At 39.8% G+C, this 15,168-nt stretch overlaps 1 protein-coding gene across 2 annotated transcripts in view; it reads right to left on the bottom strand.

Moving 5' to 3' along the window:
* Nucleotides 1–2,576: 2,576 nt before the first annotated feature.
* The window catches only part of HS2ST1 (heparan sulfate 2-O-sulfotransferase 1), a 179,301-nt gene continuing 166,709 nt past the window's right edge, over nucleotides 2,577–15,168 (bottom strand). The window contains exons 5-7 of one of the 2 annotated variants that reach the window (XM_013003878.2): nucleotides 10,837–10,934; nucleotides 8,563–8,720; nucleotides 2,577–7,038 (exon numbers count right to left, since the gene is read on the bottom strand). In XM_013003878.2, coding sequence (XP_012859332.1) covers nucleotides 6,809–7,038; nucleotides 8,563–8,720; nucleotides 10,837–10,934 — 486 coding nt within the window. In that variant the 3' untranslated portion in view covers nucleotides 2,577–6,808. The remainder of the gene's footprint in view (nucleotides 7,039–8,562; nucleotides 8,721–10,836; nucleotides 10,935–15,168) is intronic. The other variant, XM_004699276.3, reaches the window with a different exon arrangement.

Genomic DNA, 15,168 nt, shown 5'->3' on the forward strand with positions numbered 1-15,168 from the left:
AATCATTGTTGCATGATTTTTAGCAAAATTTTACTTGTGTGCCATACCAATGATATTGTTTTGTAACCTGAGCATTCTGTTGGGCCACCTTTCTTTGGAATGGGTACAAATATGGATCTCTCCCAGTCAGCTGGCCATCACATTTGGGGTGACTTACTTAAACATTTGATCAGTATGGCCCGAGATTGATGTTAATAAACATGTAAATGGTCCTTGCCCCCCCCAAAAGGTTCCCCATGTCTGCCTTAAAACAATAAACATGTCCCCCCTCCTTTTCTCAACAGAGATTCTATCAGGACAGAAAGAGCAATAGGTGTCAGAATCAAGAATTACCTATGCTATCGGGATATTTTAAAATAAAATTATGTAACAGGCATTAAGAAGCTACTGTACACTGCCCGATGAAAAGACAATTCCGTCCTTGAAGATATACAACCAGAACGCACCTTAGAAGTGAGGACGATGAGACTTCGGCTTATTTACTTTGGACACACCTTGAGGAAAGACTAATCACCAGAAAGTGAATTTATGGTTGGTAAAGTTGAGAGCCAAGGAAAATGAAGGAAACTCTCAATAACAAAATAGCTACAATACATGCAAACATACCAGTGATCATGGAAATGTCACTCATCACGCAACGTTCCTTCTGTTACATATTACAAAGGTTTCCCATGAAGTGGCGTCTTCTCAATGGCAATGATAGTTTCTTTCCCATGAAAAGCAAATTCAGTGACATTTTTGAAGTATTTACAAGAATGTTCTATAAAGTGATGACTATTAATCTGCAGAGCCATAGCAATATTCCAACAGAACGTATGAAACTATGGTTACTAGTCCATCCTGGGCCAGCACTTGGTCTCTATGTGCCCCACCTTGAACAATCCTGCTATCTCCATTTTACGAAAGCAATACTGCTAATACTGCTAACCCAGGGATGGGTTTCAAATGCGGGGCCATTCGACTCTCAAATCCATACTGTCTGTTGTGCCTCCCTGGGCAGAGACCCTGCCTGGCTTAGGAAATACATCAGTTAACTTTCATTCAATCTAATCATGTGCAATTTAATCAATCATATATGTAATATCAAATAAATCCATCAAGTATGGCTCAAAATACTTGGGAACTGGAAATTCATACACTTGTAATTTTCTCTTTCAAAAGTTCTTAAGAACGAAACCACTGGAAAGGTTTTCTTAAAGAACCGTGGCTATGTCCACACCGCACAATCAGTGTGAATCAGATTAACATTTTTTCCTTACAAATTTCCTTTTTAGTCTTCAGTAGACAGCCCTTTCCCTTATTGTTACTTTATCTTCTAATTACATGTATTATCTTTAGTATACGCTGCACATGTTCTACCTGAAATTTCAATACGAATGAAAAAAATACACACAGAAAAGCAGCAGACACATACCAGTCAGAATATCTTAAACTAGCTTCAAAAACCAAGTCATAAAATCATACACCAATGGTAGTGTAAATCTTTCTGGTGGCAACAATACCCGAGAACCAAGCTGATGACACGGAACGCTCAGTCTACTTAGAAAATTCCTGGCAGTGTGAAGGCCACTGAAGAAAATATTCAAATAGGACACCACACCATTTCCCCCCTTCCCACTGGGTGTTTATTTTACAGCTTTTGCATCAGGTAATCAACTGAAACACTTCAGCAACAGAAAGCTGGCAAAATGTTAAGGGAAAGAAGTGATTATCTCTCCCACAGATGTGACAAAATGGTTGGAAGTTGGAAACAGTACTGCATAAATGAATCGACTGTGGGGGAGGAGAGCGGGGGGGCGGAGGCGGGGGGCGACTAGAAATGGAGAAAGGAGCGAGCATATTCCAACATGAACTGTGAAGAAAAAAGGTACGATTTTACTGTGTATTTATAAAACAAAAGCCAAGATAGACAACCCACGTATCTCAAAATTACATTCAGCATTGCTTTTAAGCTGCCCTTGTACCTGACTCTCCCTAGAGAAGCCGCAAAGGCTCCCTAACAATCAGATAGGCCTCAGTCATGGGTTTGCTAATAATGGGAGTTTCACCATCGGGGTCCATTGTAGAATCAGCACTGCTAAGGTCACTAAACCGCATGCACTTTAAATTACAGATAAATCTGACTGGCTGATCGTCCATTTCATGCACTGAAATTCCCACCCCGGGAAGGAAGCTCTACTCCAGAGAAATGAAGTTAGCAGTGCATCAGAATCAGGATTGCTTTTCCCTTAGAGAGATGCCTGAACAGCAGATTCGTTGGCATCACACATCAACTAAGCCCAGGACAAATGAATGCAAAAAACAAATAGCAATTGAAGTAGCACTAACTAATTTACAAAGCAGCAAACTTTCAAACTAAAGCAGAACCACCTGGGCTGCTCAGAGGCAAACTTCACAAAAGGTCACATTGGGTACTTCTCATAATCAAGGATTCTTGGACCATGGAGATGTGTTTGACCAATGGGAAATGGTGGCGAATGATCAATGGAAAAAACTAACTAGCTGTTTTCACAGATGCTGTAGGTGTAGAATCTGAATAAGAGTTAAAATACCAGCTATGCATGTGGGAAACAGACTTTAAATTCTCTAGTGCCTTTGGCATTTTTATTTTATTTAGAAAAGAGAACCATTGTCTACAAACTATTTTCTAATTATGCAAATACAATGAGCAAATCATCTGCGATATCAAAATACTGTGTGTAAATCACGGATGGCACTAACAATTACAGGAATTCCTGATAAAACATCAATTGAGAAAGAGCAACAAATTTCAAATGACAGACACTGGCTGAATTTAAAGAACAGAAGATAAAATGAAAGATTTATGAAGTCGGCACATTGAAGTTCTCTGATTTTCAATACTTTGCATCCAGTTGTCAGGAGTCCAGGAGCACCCAATACACTCAGAGTTGCACAAATGCATATGGATGATACAAAAGTAATCCCATGCAGTATTTTAAGTGTTGCTATCATATATATTTAAGTGATAGTTTACATATTAAAGCTGGATAAAATCAGAATATATCCTCCCATTACATTTTAAAAGTCACAATAATTTATCAACAGTTGACATTTCACAATAATTAGAAAACAGAGGAGGTCATTCAAGTTAAACAAAAAGATACTCTTTTCCTCTTTTAGGAAATGAACATATATAGATATACACACATACACACATAACCTCTTTTAAAATCCAAGGTGGTTAATTTACTTTTGTATTATAAAAAAGATATCTCCCTAAGATCAAAATACCGAAAAAGCGCAAAGGTTGAAAAAAGAAAACCACATTTGCCACTTTAAAAAAATACATCGTTGTCTCATTGATTCTATTTATTTATATAATTGATTATGAAGTTAGGGTTTTAAGGACTCTGCACTAGTCAGGCTTCCAGGACTACAATGGACCCGATGGAATGAAATCCACCCTTTCTCAGCCTCCAGGAAGGACACAAACCCATCCTAAATGATGACAGAATGAATACTTCTATATTGAACTCTTAAACTGGGAAAGAAAACATGCCCACCCAGAAGCAATCGAAGTCGTAGAAGTTTATGAATTTGTGGGTGAGACCACATGAATCAGAAATCTATTCTTTGGATACGTTGGGAGTTTTTCAAAGCATATAAACTCATTTTAGGCCACTAGAGTACAGATTAAAAAAAACGATTTCCCCATAAAGAAGGGTTTCTCTAGAACAGCGAGTAGTGAACTGCAGGCCACAGGCCAGCTCTGACATGTCACCTGTTTTTATAAAGTTTTATTGGAACACATAATGCCCATTTATGTATTGTCTATGGTTGATCTGCACTACAATGGCACAGCTGAATAGCTAAGAGAGAGACCATTATGTCCAACAAAACTTAAAATACTCACTCTGGCCCTTCACCAAAAAACCCCCTTGCTTTTCCGTCAGAACCTTCGTCTTGCAGTGACCTGCCCAAATGACGGACAAAAACCAAGGGAAAGAGGGGCATCCGCTACCTGTTTCTCCAGGCCCTTTGGGAAGCACGGCGTGGTTCCCCTGACCACATACATGCGACTCCACAAGAAAGCAGTCATCGTGGACATCAAGGGCACGGGCACTGTTCAGAAGGGGATGTCGCACTAATGCTACCACCGCAAACCTGGACGCGTCTACAGCGTGGCCCCGCACGCCGTGGCAATGTTGAGACCAAGCAAGGTGAGGGCCAGATCCTCGCTCAGAGGAATCAAGGTGCGCATGGGGCACCTGGAGCCCTCTTCCTGACTCGCAGGAAGGAGAACGACCAGGAGGCGGCGGCCAAGGAGAAGGGCAGCTGGCTGCGGCTGCAGCTCGAGGCCCACTGTGCGGACCAATGGGAAGCAGCCCGAGCTGCTTGGGCCCATCCCCTAGGAGTTCATGGCCTAGTCTGAAATAAAGTTGTTCCGGGCGGGGAAAAACAAAACAAAACTTACTGATCCCTGGAGCCTAGTGTACTAGGCGCTACCTTAGTTACCTAAGAGTTACTGCACCTCTGGACGACTTTAGCTTGTATTCCCACCCAAGAATAACCTGCATACTGGGAGTTCATTAGCAGGCAAACATCAAATATTCTCACCTTAAAGTGGTACTTTCCTTTTGAGCAAGGAAATAATTTGTATATTTTCAAAAAATACCCACAAAAGTTAGTGAACATATTGAGAGGGGGAGAGAGAAGAAAGGTGGGTGGAAGGGAAGGAGGGGCATAGAGTGAGAGGAAACAGGAAGCCAAATCAGAAAAGTATGCTTGGCTATGTTCTCTTAATATTATCATATTATTGGAGGAAAAGAGTCAAAAAATGATTACGTTTTTTGTTTTTTAACCAACATAATTGTGTTTTTTCCCCTTTGAAATGTTAAATGTTTTTGGATCGTGTTTCCCCCTCCCCACTTTTACAGTTAATGTTTAAGGCAATTTGCCTAAAATGTTTACAGTTGGTGTATTCAACTCAGCACATTAAAGATTATCCTTGTAGAAAATCTACTTGTAAAACGATCTGTTATGGCAAGAAAGGGAAGAAAGTCAAGACTGCACAGGGAACGCAGGCTCTGCAAAATCCACCTTAGAAAACCATAGCTATGAAATCGCTCCTGTTTCTGAAAGGTTATGTAACATAAACAGACAGACCCATCTGCTTGGGAAAGCCACGCCCCCTGCTCCCGGGCGCTAACGAGGTCTGTTCCAAGCAGGGGCCCTTCTGAGCCCAGCAGCTGCTCAGAGCAGTCAGAGTTCACAGGTGTTCCCTACGGCAGTAGCTACTGCAGCAAGAGAGAAAACACTGAGCCAATCTTTATCCAACACGAATTTATGCCAAGATTAACTTTTTTTTTAACCAGCTTTTAAGTGGACGGTCCCTTCTTGTGCGAAAATAAAATAAAATAAAAAAGGTATGGAACTGTTGGTTAGGGATGTTTCTACAATAATACATTTTATAGAGCGCCTACAGTTTTCAAAGTGCTTTCACATGCCAGCTCATTGACTCCTCACAACACCTCGTGAGGTAGGTGCAGCAGGTCCCATTATCCCCTCCTCAAGATGAGGAAATCAAGGCAAGGAGAGCGTAAGTGACTTGCCCCAGGTCACAGATGGGAAGTGGCACAACACGAATTAGAAATCATGTTTTCTGACTCCTTCTCATTATAACTACTGCTTCCAATTGTGAACAATGTACTGTGTATCGAAAGTGAAAGGTACTGAGGATCATGTCAGTGATGTCTAACAGTACAGTTAAATGAGAAATACAAGAACAGTAGCTCTCATGGTTTTACTAGACACAATAAAATTGGTGCAAGACCACTTTCCCCCTAATTACTTGTAACCTTTTGGTCCAAATACATAAAATATGCAATATATACAGCATTTTCCTTTTTTTTTTTTGTAAATGCAATGCTTTAAAACACATTATAAAGCACCTTAGTAAAAATATTCTACAAGATAAAAGTACAGAAGACGTAGGAAAATCCTACCCATACCACAGCTCACTAACGGAGTCATAATATGGAATTACTGATCTTTCGGTTTACAGCTATTACAAATTATCCACGGAGAAACAAATACTAAAAATTCCTTCCCTGACATCACTGTGTGGGAGCTTACGCTCAAACTCAGGCAATGCCAACATTCTTTTCAGTGGCTTCCCAATCTTGGATAATGGGAAGACAAGAATAAAAATACTGCTTTGACTATCTTTTTACAGTATTAGTAACGGTTTAAAATTAGTTTTTAACACTACTAGTCATTTAAAAAAATTAAAACAACCTACATAAGTATGGACAAGCCCAACCACAGCAGAACCATTTCTTAGCTAACAGACTGAACAGTCCAATAAAGGCCATCGCACAGGACTCACAAAAACAAAGCACACTGCCAGCCAGTTCTCAACACTATCCAGTCAAGGTGTGTAGCCCAAACCTCCACGCAAAGGTGAAGCAGCAAAGGGATTCATTTGCGATTCACTGAAAGAATGCTCCATCAAAAAGAGTATCAGAAACTTTTCTGAAATTGTATTTAGCCTCTTGATTAGATCTGCCATACGTTCATATTTTAGGTGAAGGTTTTTCCCCATGTAGGAGGCTGTCTAACTCCCACCAAAATTTAACAAGAAAATATACACAAACAAACATAAGATAAACCCTGAAACTTAAACTTCTTAAAACACTGACAGTATCAGCCAGCATAATTTCCTTGATATCAATGTCTATTCATAACTTGGGTCAATACAATTTGCTTTACACCTAAACTCCAAGTTGTGGAGCTTAGAACTACAGTAAAACAGTTTTAGTTCCAGAATCCAAGTCACACTGTGTACTTAGTTCGATTTAGGGTAAATCTTTTCATAGAAAAAATTTTGTGTAAGGATGTAGAGGTCTCCATCTTTTTCTCGAACGGCATGGGCTCTGATGAACTGAAACTGCTCGAGCGCAAATTCATAGAACTCATTCTCCATTTTCCAAATGTCAGACTGCTGTAATTTTGCAATGGTTTGTTTAGTGGGTAGTTTCTTCTCTGTAGTTTTCCTAAGATGAGATTTCTTTCCTACTTACAAAGGAGAAAAAAAAAGAAGAGGTAATTAATTCTTGGAGAACACGCAAACATTCAGTAACTTTATTTGAAGAGGTGATTTAAGCTAACACAACATACTGAATGTAACTTGTTTTTCAGTAATAGCATATGATTCAAGCAAAAACGGAAGTTCTGCAGCTTAATTTATTCCTTGATGTCTATCATCACCCTCTTAAAGGCTTACTGAGATGTGAAATAGTAAAGAAGAGTCACCATACAGTAAAACCACGTCACACTGTATTCTCCTTGGTGCTCACTTGCTCGTTTATTTTAAAATATGATAAAATACCTACTACAAATTAACACTAATATCTCATAATCTACACTCTCCATAATTTTATGTTGGAAGTCAAGGCACAGAAAGAGGTTCCTATTATTGCATCAAACCCAAGAATAGCCGACGAACACAACAGAACAGACTGGCCAAGTTCCATTACTTTCAGTTATCGTACCACATTGCTGAAGCATATTTTTAGAAGTGCTATAATAAAAAATGCAAAGGTGTCACTTGGTGGACAAAGGTGCACCAGACCCAAGCTATGGTATTTTCAATTATCCATATGCATTTCAAAGTGGGGCAATGAATAAGGAAGACAAGAATTGATGTCTTTGAATTATGGTGCTGGCAAAAAACATTGAATAAACCATGGACTGCCTGAAGAAAGAATAAACCTATCTTCGAAGAAGGACAGTCTAAATGCTCTTTAAAAGTAAGCATGTCAGGACTTAATCTCGTGTCATTTGGATATGCTACTGGGAGGGAACAGACAGTCCCTGAAGCACATCATGCTTAGCAGAGTCAGTGAGAACAAGAAAGACCGTCAACAAGATGGATTGGCACAGGAACTCCTAACAACAGGCTCAAACAACAGTAAGTGTGAAGCCAGCATAGGGTGGCTTTGAGTTGGAACCAGCTCAATGGCACCTAACATAATAGAACTAGTATATGCTGTTGTTACTTAGTGAGACTCAGTCCCACTCCTACTCTAATGGCACTAAACCCTCTGCCCTAGAGTCAATTCTGGCTGATGGTTTCAGAGATGGCTTATCTTTGTGGGAACTGAAAGTCTCATCTTTCTCCTAAGTAGTGGCTGGAGGGTTTGAGCAACTAACCTATGGTTAGCAGCTCATGACTTATCCCATGACACCCCAAGTGCTCCTTGTATAGGACATTGGGCAGGTCTGAGAGCAGAATGTCATCTTAAGGTTTGTCACTGACTATATACATGTAAAAGGTTGATTCTATTGCTTGTATCTTTCTACACTTTGTATAATGTCCCCTAATTCTCACCTAATGCAAATTCTTTCACACGACAAATATTAAATAAACATTTCTGTATCAGGGACTGTTTTATATGGAAAGTGACAAACACAAACAGACAATACATGTCTTATGGAGCTATTTCTTACTCTGAAGAAACCCGAATTCACAAATATTTCCCAAATTGTAAACAAGAATAGTTGAGGAAAACTTGAAAAAGAACCCTGGTGTCCACATACCTGTTCGGTAGAGTTCTGTAGCACCCCTGAAGAAGCGGGGCAAAGCTGCCTCCAGTAACATGACAAAATCTTCCAGCTCTTCAGTCACTCCCACCAGAAAGTATTCGTTAACTAGGTTATACTTGGCCTGATCCATAGCCCACCTGCTTCCCACATTCCTAAAACCAAGGAAAATTAACTGAGAGCCTGGTTGGGAGATCTGCTAAGCATTTTGACTCCTCTGACATTACATATATTATAGAAAACATAGATAAACATTTGTGCATCCAAAGTTGAATGCCCTTTTATTAACATAATTTGGAGGGACACATCTGTTTTTTATTTCCTTTGCCACTAGCTCCAGTTTCTGCTTAGCTTTGCACAGTTAAATAAAACTTTACTAGGAGACTCCTATTCAATATGTACACAGTTTATTTTGAGGGTGGTTTAACTTTTAAAAACTACTCCAAACTAAGCTTTGTTCATTTTAAGAGCTCTCTAGTAAGGTCTAAGCAATTTGAGTTTAGTGCTTAACTTAATTTGCGAGCTTTGGCTTTTTGTGAGCTTAGCTCTCCCTGTCCCCAATGTTTCTGAAAATTAGAAAATAGGTGCACAAGCGCGCGCGCGCGCGCACACACACACACACACACACACACACACACACACACACACACACACACACAATGCCTCCCATAATGAAAAAGCGAAACAAAACCTTGTGAGCCAATGGTTACTGGGATAAACGTGGCCCTTGACACAGCCTGGGTTCTCTTCAGTCCTAATACTATCTCTCACTCCCCAGTCCTAATTCTATCTCTGCCCCCCAGCAGCAGTGTGGTCTGGGGCTGGTGTCTTGACCTCTGTTAGTTCTCTCAGCTGTTAAAACATAGGGTTAGGCGTGTGGGGGCAGGATGAATTGGCTGATTTAGAAAGTCCCTTCCAGCCTCACGAGTCGTCTGAAAAGCACTCCGGAAGCTCAATTAAAGTATGAACATGTCTAACAGAGAATAACTGTATGACTCTAAAGCAGGGACTGGCATCTTTTCATGTGAAGGGCCAGTGTGCCTTTTAGGCTTGGGGGCCTCATGGTCTTGATCACGACTACTCGACTCTGCTGTTGTTACGTGAACACAACCACAAACAACAATAAGTAAACAAATGGATGTGAGATGTGTCCCAAATAGGACTTAATTTATAAAAACAAATAATGAGCCACATTTGGTTCCTGGGCTTGTAAATCTCTGTTCTAAGGAAACAGTTTAAAACTATGAAGACAGTCTTCTATATTTTCAATTCTTCTAATGCTATTATGACGCTTTGATACAATCTATTTAATAAAGCCTCTAGTTCACAGTAATTCAATAATACAGCTCAAATAATGAACAGAAGGCATTCCTTGCATTTCTGATTACGGTTTTAAGGACGATACTAACTTTGAATGTGTTCTCTTTTTTTTAACTGCGCTTTCCTATTAAAACGATTGCATAGAATAAATAAATATGTACCAAAACTAAGCACTCAACATATTCTAAGGAAATAAATATTTTATTCAAGATAAAATATCTTTATTTTCCACTCACATTATTAGCTGACTCAACCAAAAACATAACCTTGGCTTCCTTCAAAGTCAAATCAGCTTTAATAGTGAAACAAGGTAAATAATTTACTCACTAAGCCTGTTCTTAATCTAACATGAATGGCTAAAACAATAAGCTTCAGGAAAAAATGAAATTTATAAAATGATCCTTGCCCTCTAATGAAGAGCTTTGCTGGAACAGCAAAACACATAGCACCAAAACCAACCAAACAAATAAACAAAAAATTTGAAACCCAGCATCTGAGCAAACAGTGCAATGCTATCATATCTGACCAATCTTTTCTTGTTGCAACTCAGAGCGACCCTCCGTCTGAAAGAAGCACCACCTGGTCCTGCACCATCCTCACAATTGTGCCCACGGTTGCAGCCACGGTGTAAGTCTCTATCGTCGAGGGCCTCCCTCTTTTCTTTTGCCCTTCTACTTTACCAAGCATGAGGTCCTCCTCCAGGCACTCCTGACGACATTGAAAGGTAACCACAAAACTAGGTGTTACTTAACTACACACCGTTAGTTTTAATTTGATCCTTCACGGATTTCCTTATAGCACAGGAGCAATCAATGATTCCTGCTACTAACACAGAAGGGCCTCATCCGTCAGAGCAGCCTCGATGACAACTAACTACCGCTGTTTTTAAGATAGTCACATTTGTTACATAATAAAACAGATTAATAATTTAAGCAAACTGTATCTCCATACCAGCATTCTGAGCTATGACCACAGAAGAATGGGATTTGAAGCCAGAGCTTCTCTGGAGCACAATCTGAGCCGCCCTCAGCTACACATTCATCGAAGGTCTGCAAGAAAGACAAAGCAGCACAGGTGAGCCACACATCCAGGTCTTACCAACCCAACACCTGAATGTGCCTAAGTTATTAAAGATATGGGGGGGGGGGAGAGTAGCAACGTGAAAGTGATAGGTAGTGCTAGTATGTCGCACTTGAGATATACTGAAGAATCCTAAAAATGGATTTTTCTCTCAACTTAGTTTTCTAAGAATTCTTTCACTATATGAAGGAAAATACACTGGGAAATAATTTATCTTTGGGGAAAAACTGAGCTTGCTTGTTCATTTATTTCATCCCCTTTTCAAAGGAAATTAAATAAAAAGGCACTTTTTGTGAAGTAATCACTAAGTCTTCTCTCTCTCATTTGTTAAAACAAAAAATTATTGTAGAAAGCAAAAACAACCTTAGATACATATGTCTTGCATGCCCTCCTCTCCAAATGTACCTGAGTCAATTAGCTAGAAGGAAAAGAACTCAACAGCTTATAAAAACTCACTGCCACTGAGTCAATATGGTCACGGGTATTTTAATTGCAGGTATAACCTATCTGAGATGACATAAAGGGAGAGATCAGAGAGCAAACCATGGGACTATGGTTGGTGCGGTAGACACATCTACATACACCACCTGTTATTTGTGTACAGCAGGAGTATAGGAGTAGAACGTGCACCAGTTCTAAGTCAAGGTGCTGAATTTCTAGAACTAGGTGCTGACTCAATCTTAAATAAGTCTTTAAACCCATCAGCCTTTTTGTGGGAGAAGATAGGCTTTCTGTTCCTGCAAAAGTTTATTGTCACTGAAACCTTAAGAGCAGTTCTAGGCTGGCTGCCTTATAGGGTTGCTATGACCTGAATCAACTCAATGGTAGTGGGTTTGTGTTTCAGGTTCCCTGTGCACACTTCTCCGACCTCTGAAATTACAGTAACTAAGGTCCTTTTGTCTACAATTCTACGAGAATAGGCCCAAATGATCCTTAGTTCTGGCTATGGGCTGGCCTATCCTGGATGGATTCTCTTTATTCTGGCAACATTAAAGGGGAACAGCAAACTGCAACCCACAATGTAATCACCCTTTTCTCTTACAGATTACCATCATCATCATTCAGTGAAGAAGGTCATCATTTAGGTTTTAATCCTAAACCTGGAAACCTTGTACTTTGTCTTAGTTTCTGTAAGTAAAAAATGAGGACCTCCCTTACTTGAGGAACAAAGAGCAGGGTCTCAAAAATGGCTGTGCCCATGTCTCTTCTTCCTCTCCTCCCCAACAGTCAAGCACAACGTTTGGTCTGTTTTTGTTCTCCTTGGCATCCGTAGCATTTGGCCACCACTGGCCATTATTGCCTATTTGAAACTCTCTTAGTCTTTCTGCCACTAATATATTAATTTCTATTTCTTTGAACAGTCTTGTTTATTAATGCTCTGCACCTTTCTGAATGTTACTTACCATATATGCTCGAGTATAAGCTGACCCAAATATCAGCCGAGGCACCTAATTTTACCATAAAAACCGCATAAAAATTGTGCTGTAAAACTTGGCTTATCCACGAGTATAATGTTATCTTCTTTTGTTGGCTCATCCACCAAAAATAGAAACTCATCTCAGGTTATCCTCTCTTTACTTATTATCTTCCCCAATCAACTTAATCATATGGCTTTGACAATTTATAATTTCCAGACAAGAGATTTTCAAATCTGTACAGCCAAATCTATCACTTCTTATCAATATTCTAATACCTACTTGTACTTTCATTTCAACTTAAAGTGTAACCCGCTAAGTTAGTATTTCTGGCAATGGGATTATTTTGTCCCTTGTAATCAGATCTGTCAGACTGTGTCTTGAATATTCTTTCCCCTCACTTCACATCCTTAAGTAATGTCTTTCCAATTCACCCTTTCTTTTTCAATCTTACTTCCTTCAGGCTCTCACCATGTCTGTCATGCTTTGACTGATATAACCGTTTCCTAGCTGGGCTCCCTTCCCTTCCTTCATCTGCCCTGTGCAGTTACTAAATCAATCATTGTATTTCTCTCTGGAAAAAACATGCTGATATAAAAGGCACAGCACACGTAGGAAACTAATGTGCAAGACGGTACATGGTTTACCAAAAATCTATTAACACATTATTTGCATTAGCAGTTGTTGCTTAGTGCCGTCGAGTCGGTTCAGACTCCTGGTGACCATGCACAAGAGAACAAAACAGTCTGGTCCTGCCATCCTTACAACTGCTTGTTGTAGCCACTGTGTCAATCCACCTTGTCCAGATTCTAACTCTTTTTTGTTGCTCTTCTCCATTACCAAGCATGATGTCCTTTTCCTGGGACTGTTCTCCTGACAACATGTCCAGAGTACGTGAGACCAAGTCTCACCATCCTTGCTTCTAAGGAGCGTTCTGGCCGTACTTCTTCGAAGGCAGATGTTTGTCCTTTCATTCAATATTCGTTGACAGCACCTTAATTCAAATGCATTCATTCTTCTTTGGTCTTCTTTATTCAATGTCCAACTTTCACATACATACGAGGTGACTGAAAATACTATGGCTTGATCTAGGCACACCTTAATCCTCAAAGTACCACCACAGCTTTTCAACACTTCAAAGACATCTTGTGCTGCAGACTTACCTAGGGCAATGCATCATTTGATCTCTGGACTGCTGCTTCCATGAGCACTGATTGTGGATCCAAGCAAGATGAAACCCTTGACAACTTTCATCTTTCCTCTGTTTATCATGTTACCTATAGGTCCAGTTGTGAGGATTCTGCGTTTCTGTACCTTGAGTTGTAATCTATACTGAAGGCTGCAGTCTTTGATCTGCATCAGCCAGCGTTTCAAGTTTTCCTCATTTTCAGCAAGCAAGGTTGTGTCAGATGCATATCACAAGTTGTTAATAAGTCTTCTTTTAATGCTGATGGTGCATTCTTCTTCATACAATCCGGCGTCTGATTATTTGTTTAGCATACGGATTGAACAAGTATGGTGAGATACAGCTTTCTTGATTCCTACAGTAACAACACAGTCATCTAAAGAGCCACTTTTAACAAAGCCTTATTCAGAAATGTTCAATGGCCTCCTTAAAAAAACGAAGAAACAAAACGGTCTTTATCCTGGCTTTCAAGAATGTTTCACAATCTGACCTCAAACTTCCATCTGGTTCTGATGCATCCGATGTGTAGTTTCTCAAGCATGTCCTGTGTATCTTCGACTCTGCATGTTAGCTGACATTTCCTCTGAACGTTCCCTCACTCTGCCAATCTAGTGACGGGAAGCCAGTCCCTCCAATGGCTACTCTGGTCTAAGGTCGTCCTATCTTTTTTAACTCATAAAATTAAGAGTATGGTTATGTGTATGCATACACGTTCGTTTACCTGTATAATTTGCTTCCTGTACTTTTTAAAGAATGTGCCGGCAGGGCCCCCATCTACAGTGAAAATTTCTTGGGGTAAGGGCTCACACAGGTCCTGCATAGCCCACAGCATAGTGCTACACAAACTGTTGACACTACACAAAATGTTGACAATTTGGAAATGGTTACTAGAAGATATGAACTTTTGGGGGTATATAAATGCATAATAGAGGCATCTTGCTAGTGGAGATAAAGACAGAGGCAGTAAAATTTCTTTGTGAAACAGCTTGGCAATCCTATAGTGTTCCCAAATTCTTCCAGGTTATGTAGAAAGGCACAACTCGCTTCACATGTTCAGCTTTGCACCTAAAACCCATCCATGCATAGAAAGAACAATTCTTTGTGAATTAGGCACAAATGATATTTTAAAAACATGAAATATCAAATATTCTTTAGTCCATTTTAATGATTAGTTTCATCAAATTTTCTTCTAGTTTCTTGATTCTCTCTGGTCAGGTATATGAATATGTCTAAATGGCTGCCATCTTAAATAAACATTCCTTGAAGATTTATGTTCCTTTCAAAGCCAATCTTCTGCCTCAAGAGTACAGTCTTTCCTCTCAGTCTGCTTCCTCATACGTATTCCGGTCATTCCCCAATCCTTTGGATTCCACTTAAGAGTCTTTCCTTGAGGTCACTAATGACCTCCCCATCGACAAACTTAAAGGGCACCTTTCAATCCTCATTTCATTAAACTCACTTCCCACCCATTTCAAGGACTCCTCAGGTCTGCCTCTATATCCTCTGACCTTAATGTCCTTGGCATGTTCCTCTTTCTCTGCCTATTTCTTAAATGATGGCAATTCCCAGAGCAACCTGTTTACCTTATTTTTTTATTGAGTG

This window comes from Echinops telfairi, unplaced genomic scaffold (genome assembly GCF_000313985.2).
Source record: "Echinops telfairi isolate 266 unplaced genomic scaffold, ASM31398v2 ScPeMD7_443;HRSCAF=831, whole genome shotgun sequence".
Taxonomy (NCBI): domain Eukaryota; kingdom Metazoa; phylum Chordata; class Mammalia; order Afrosoricida; family Tenrecidae; genus Echinops; species Echinops telfairi.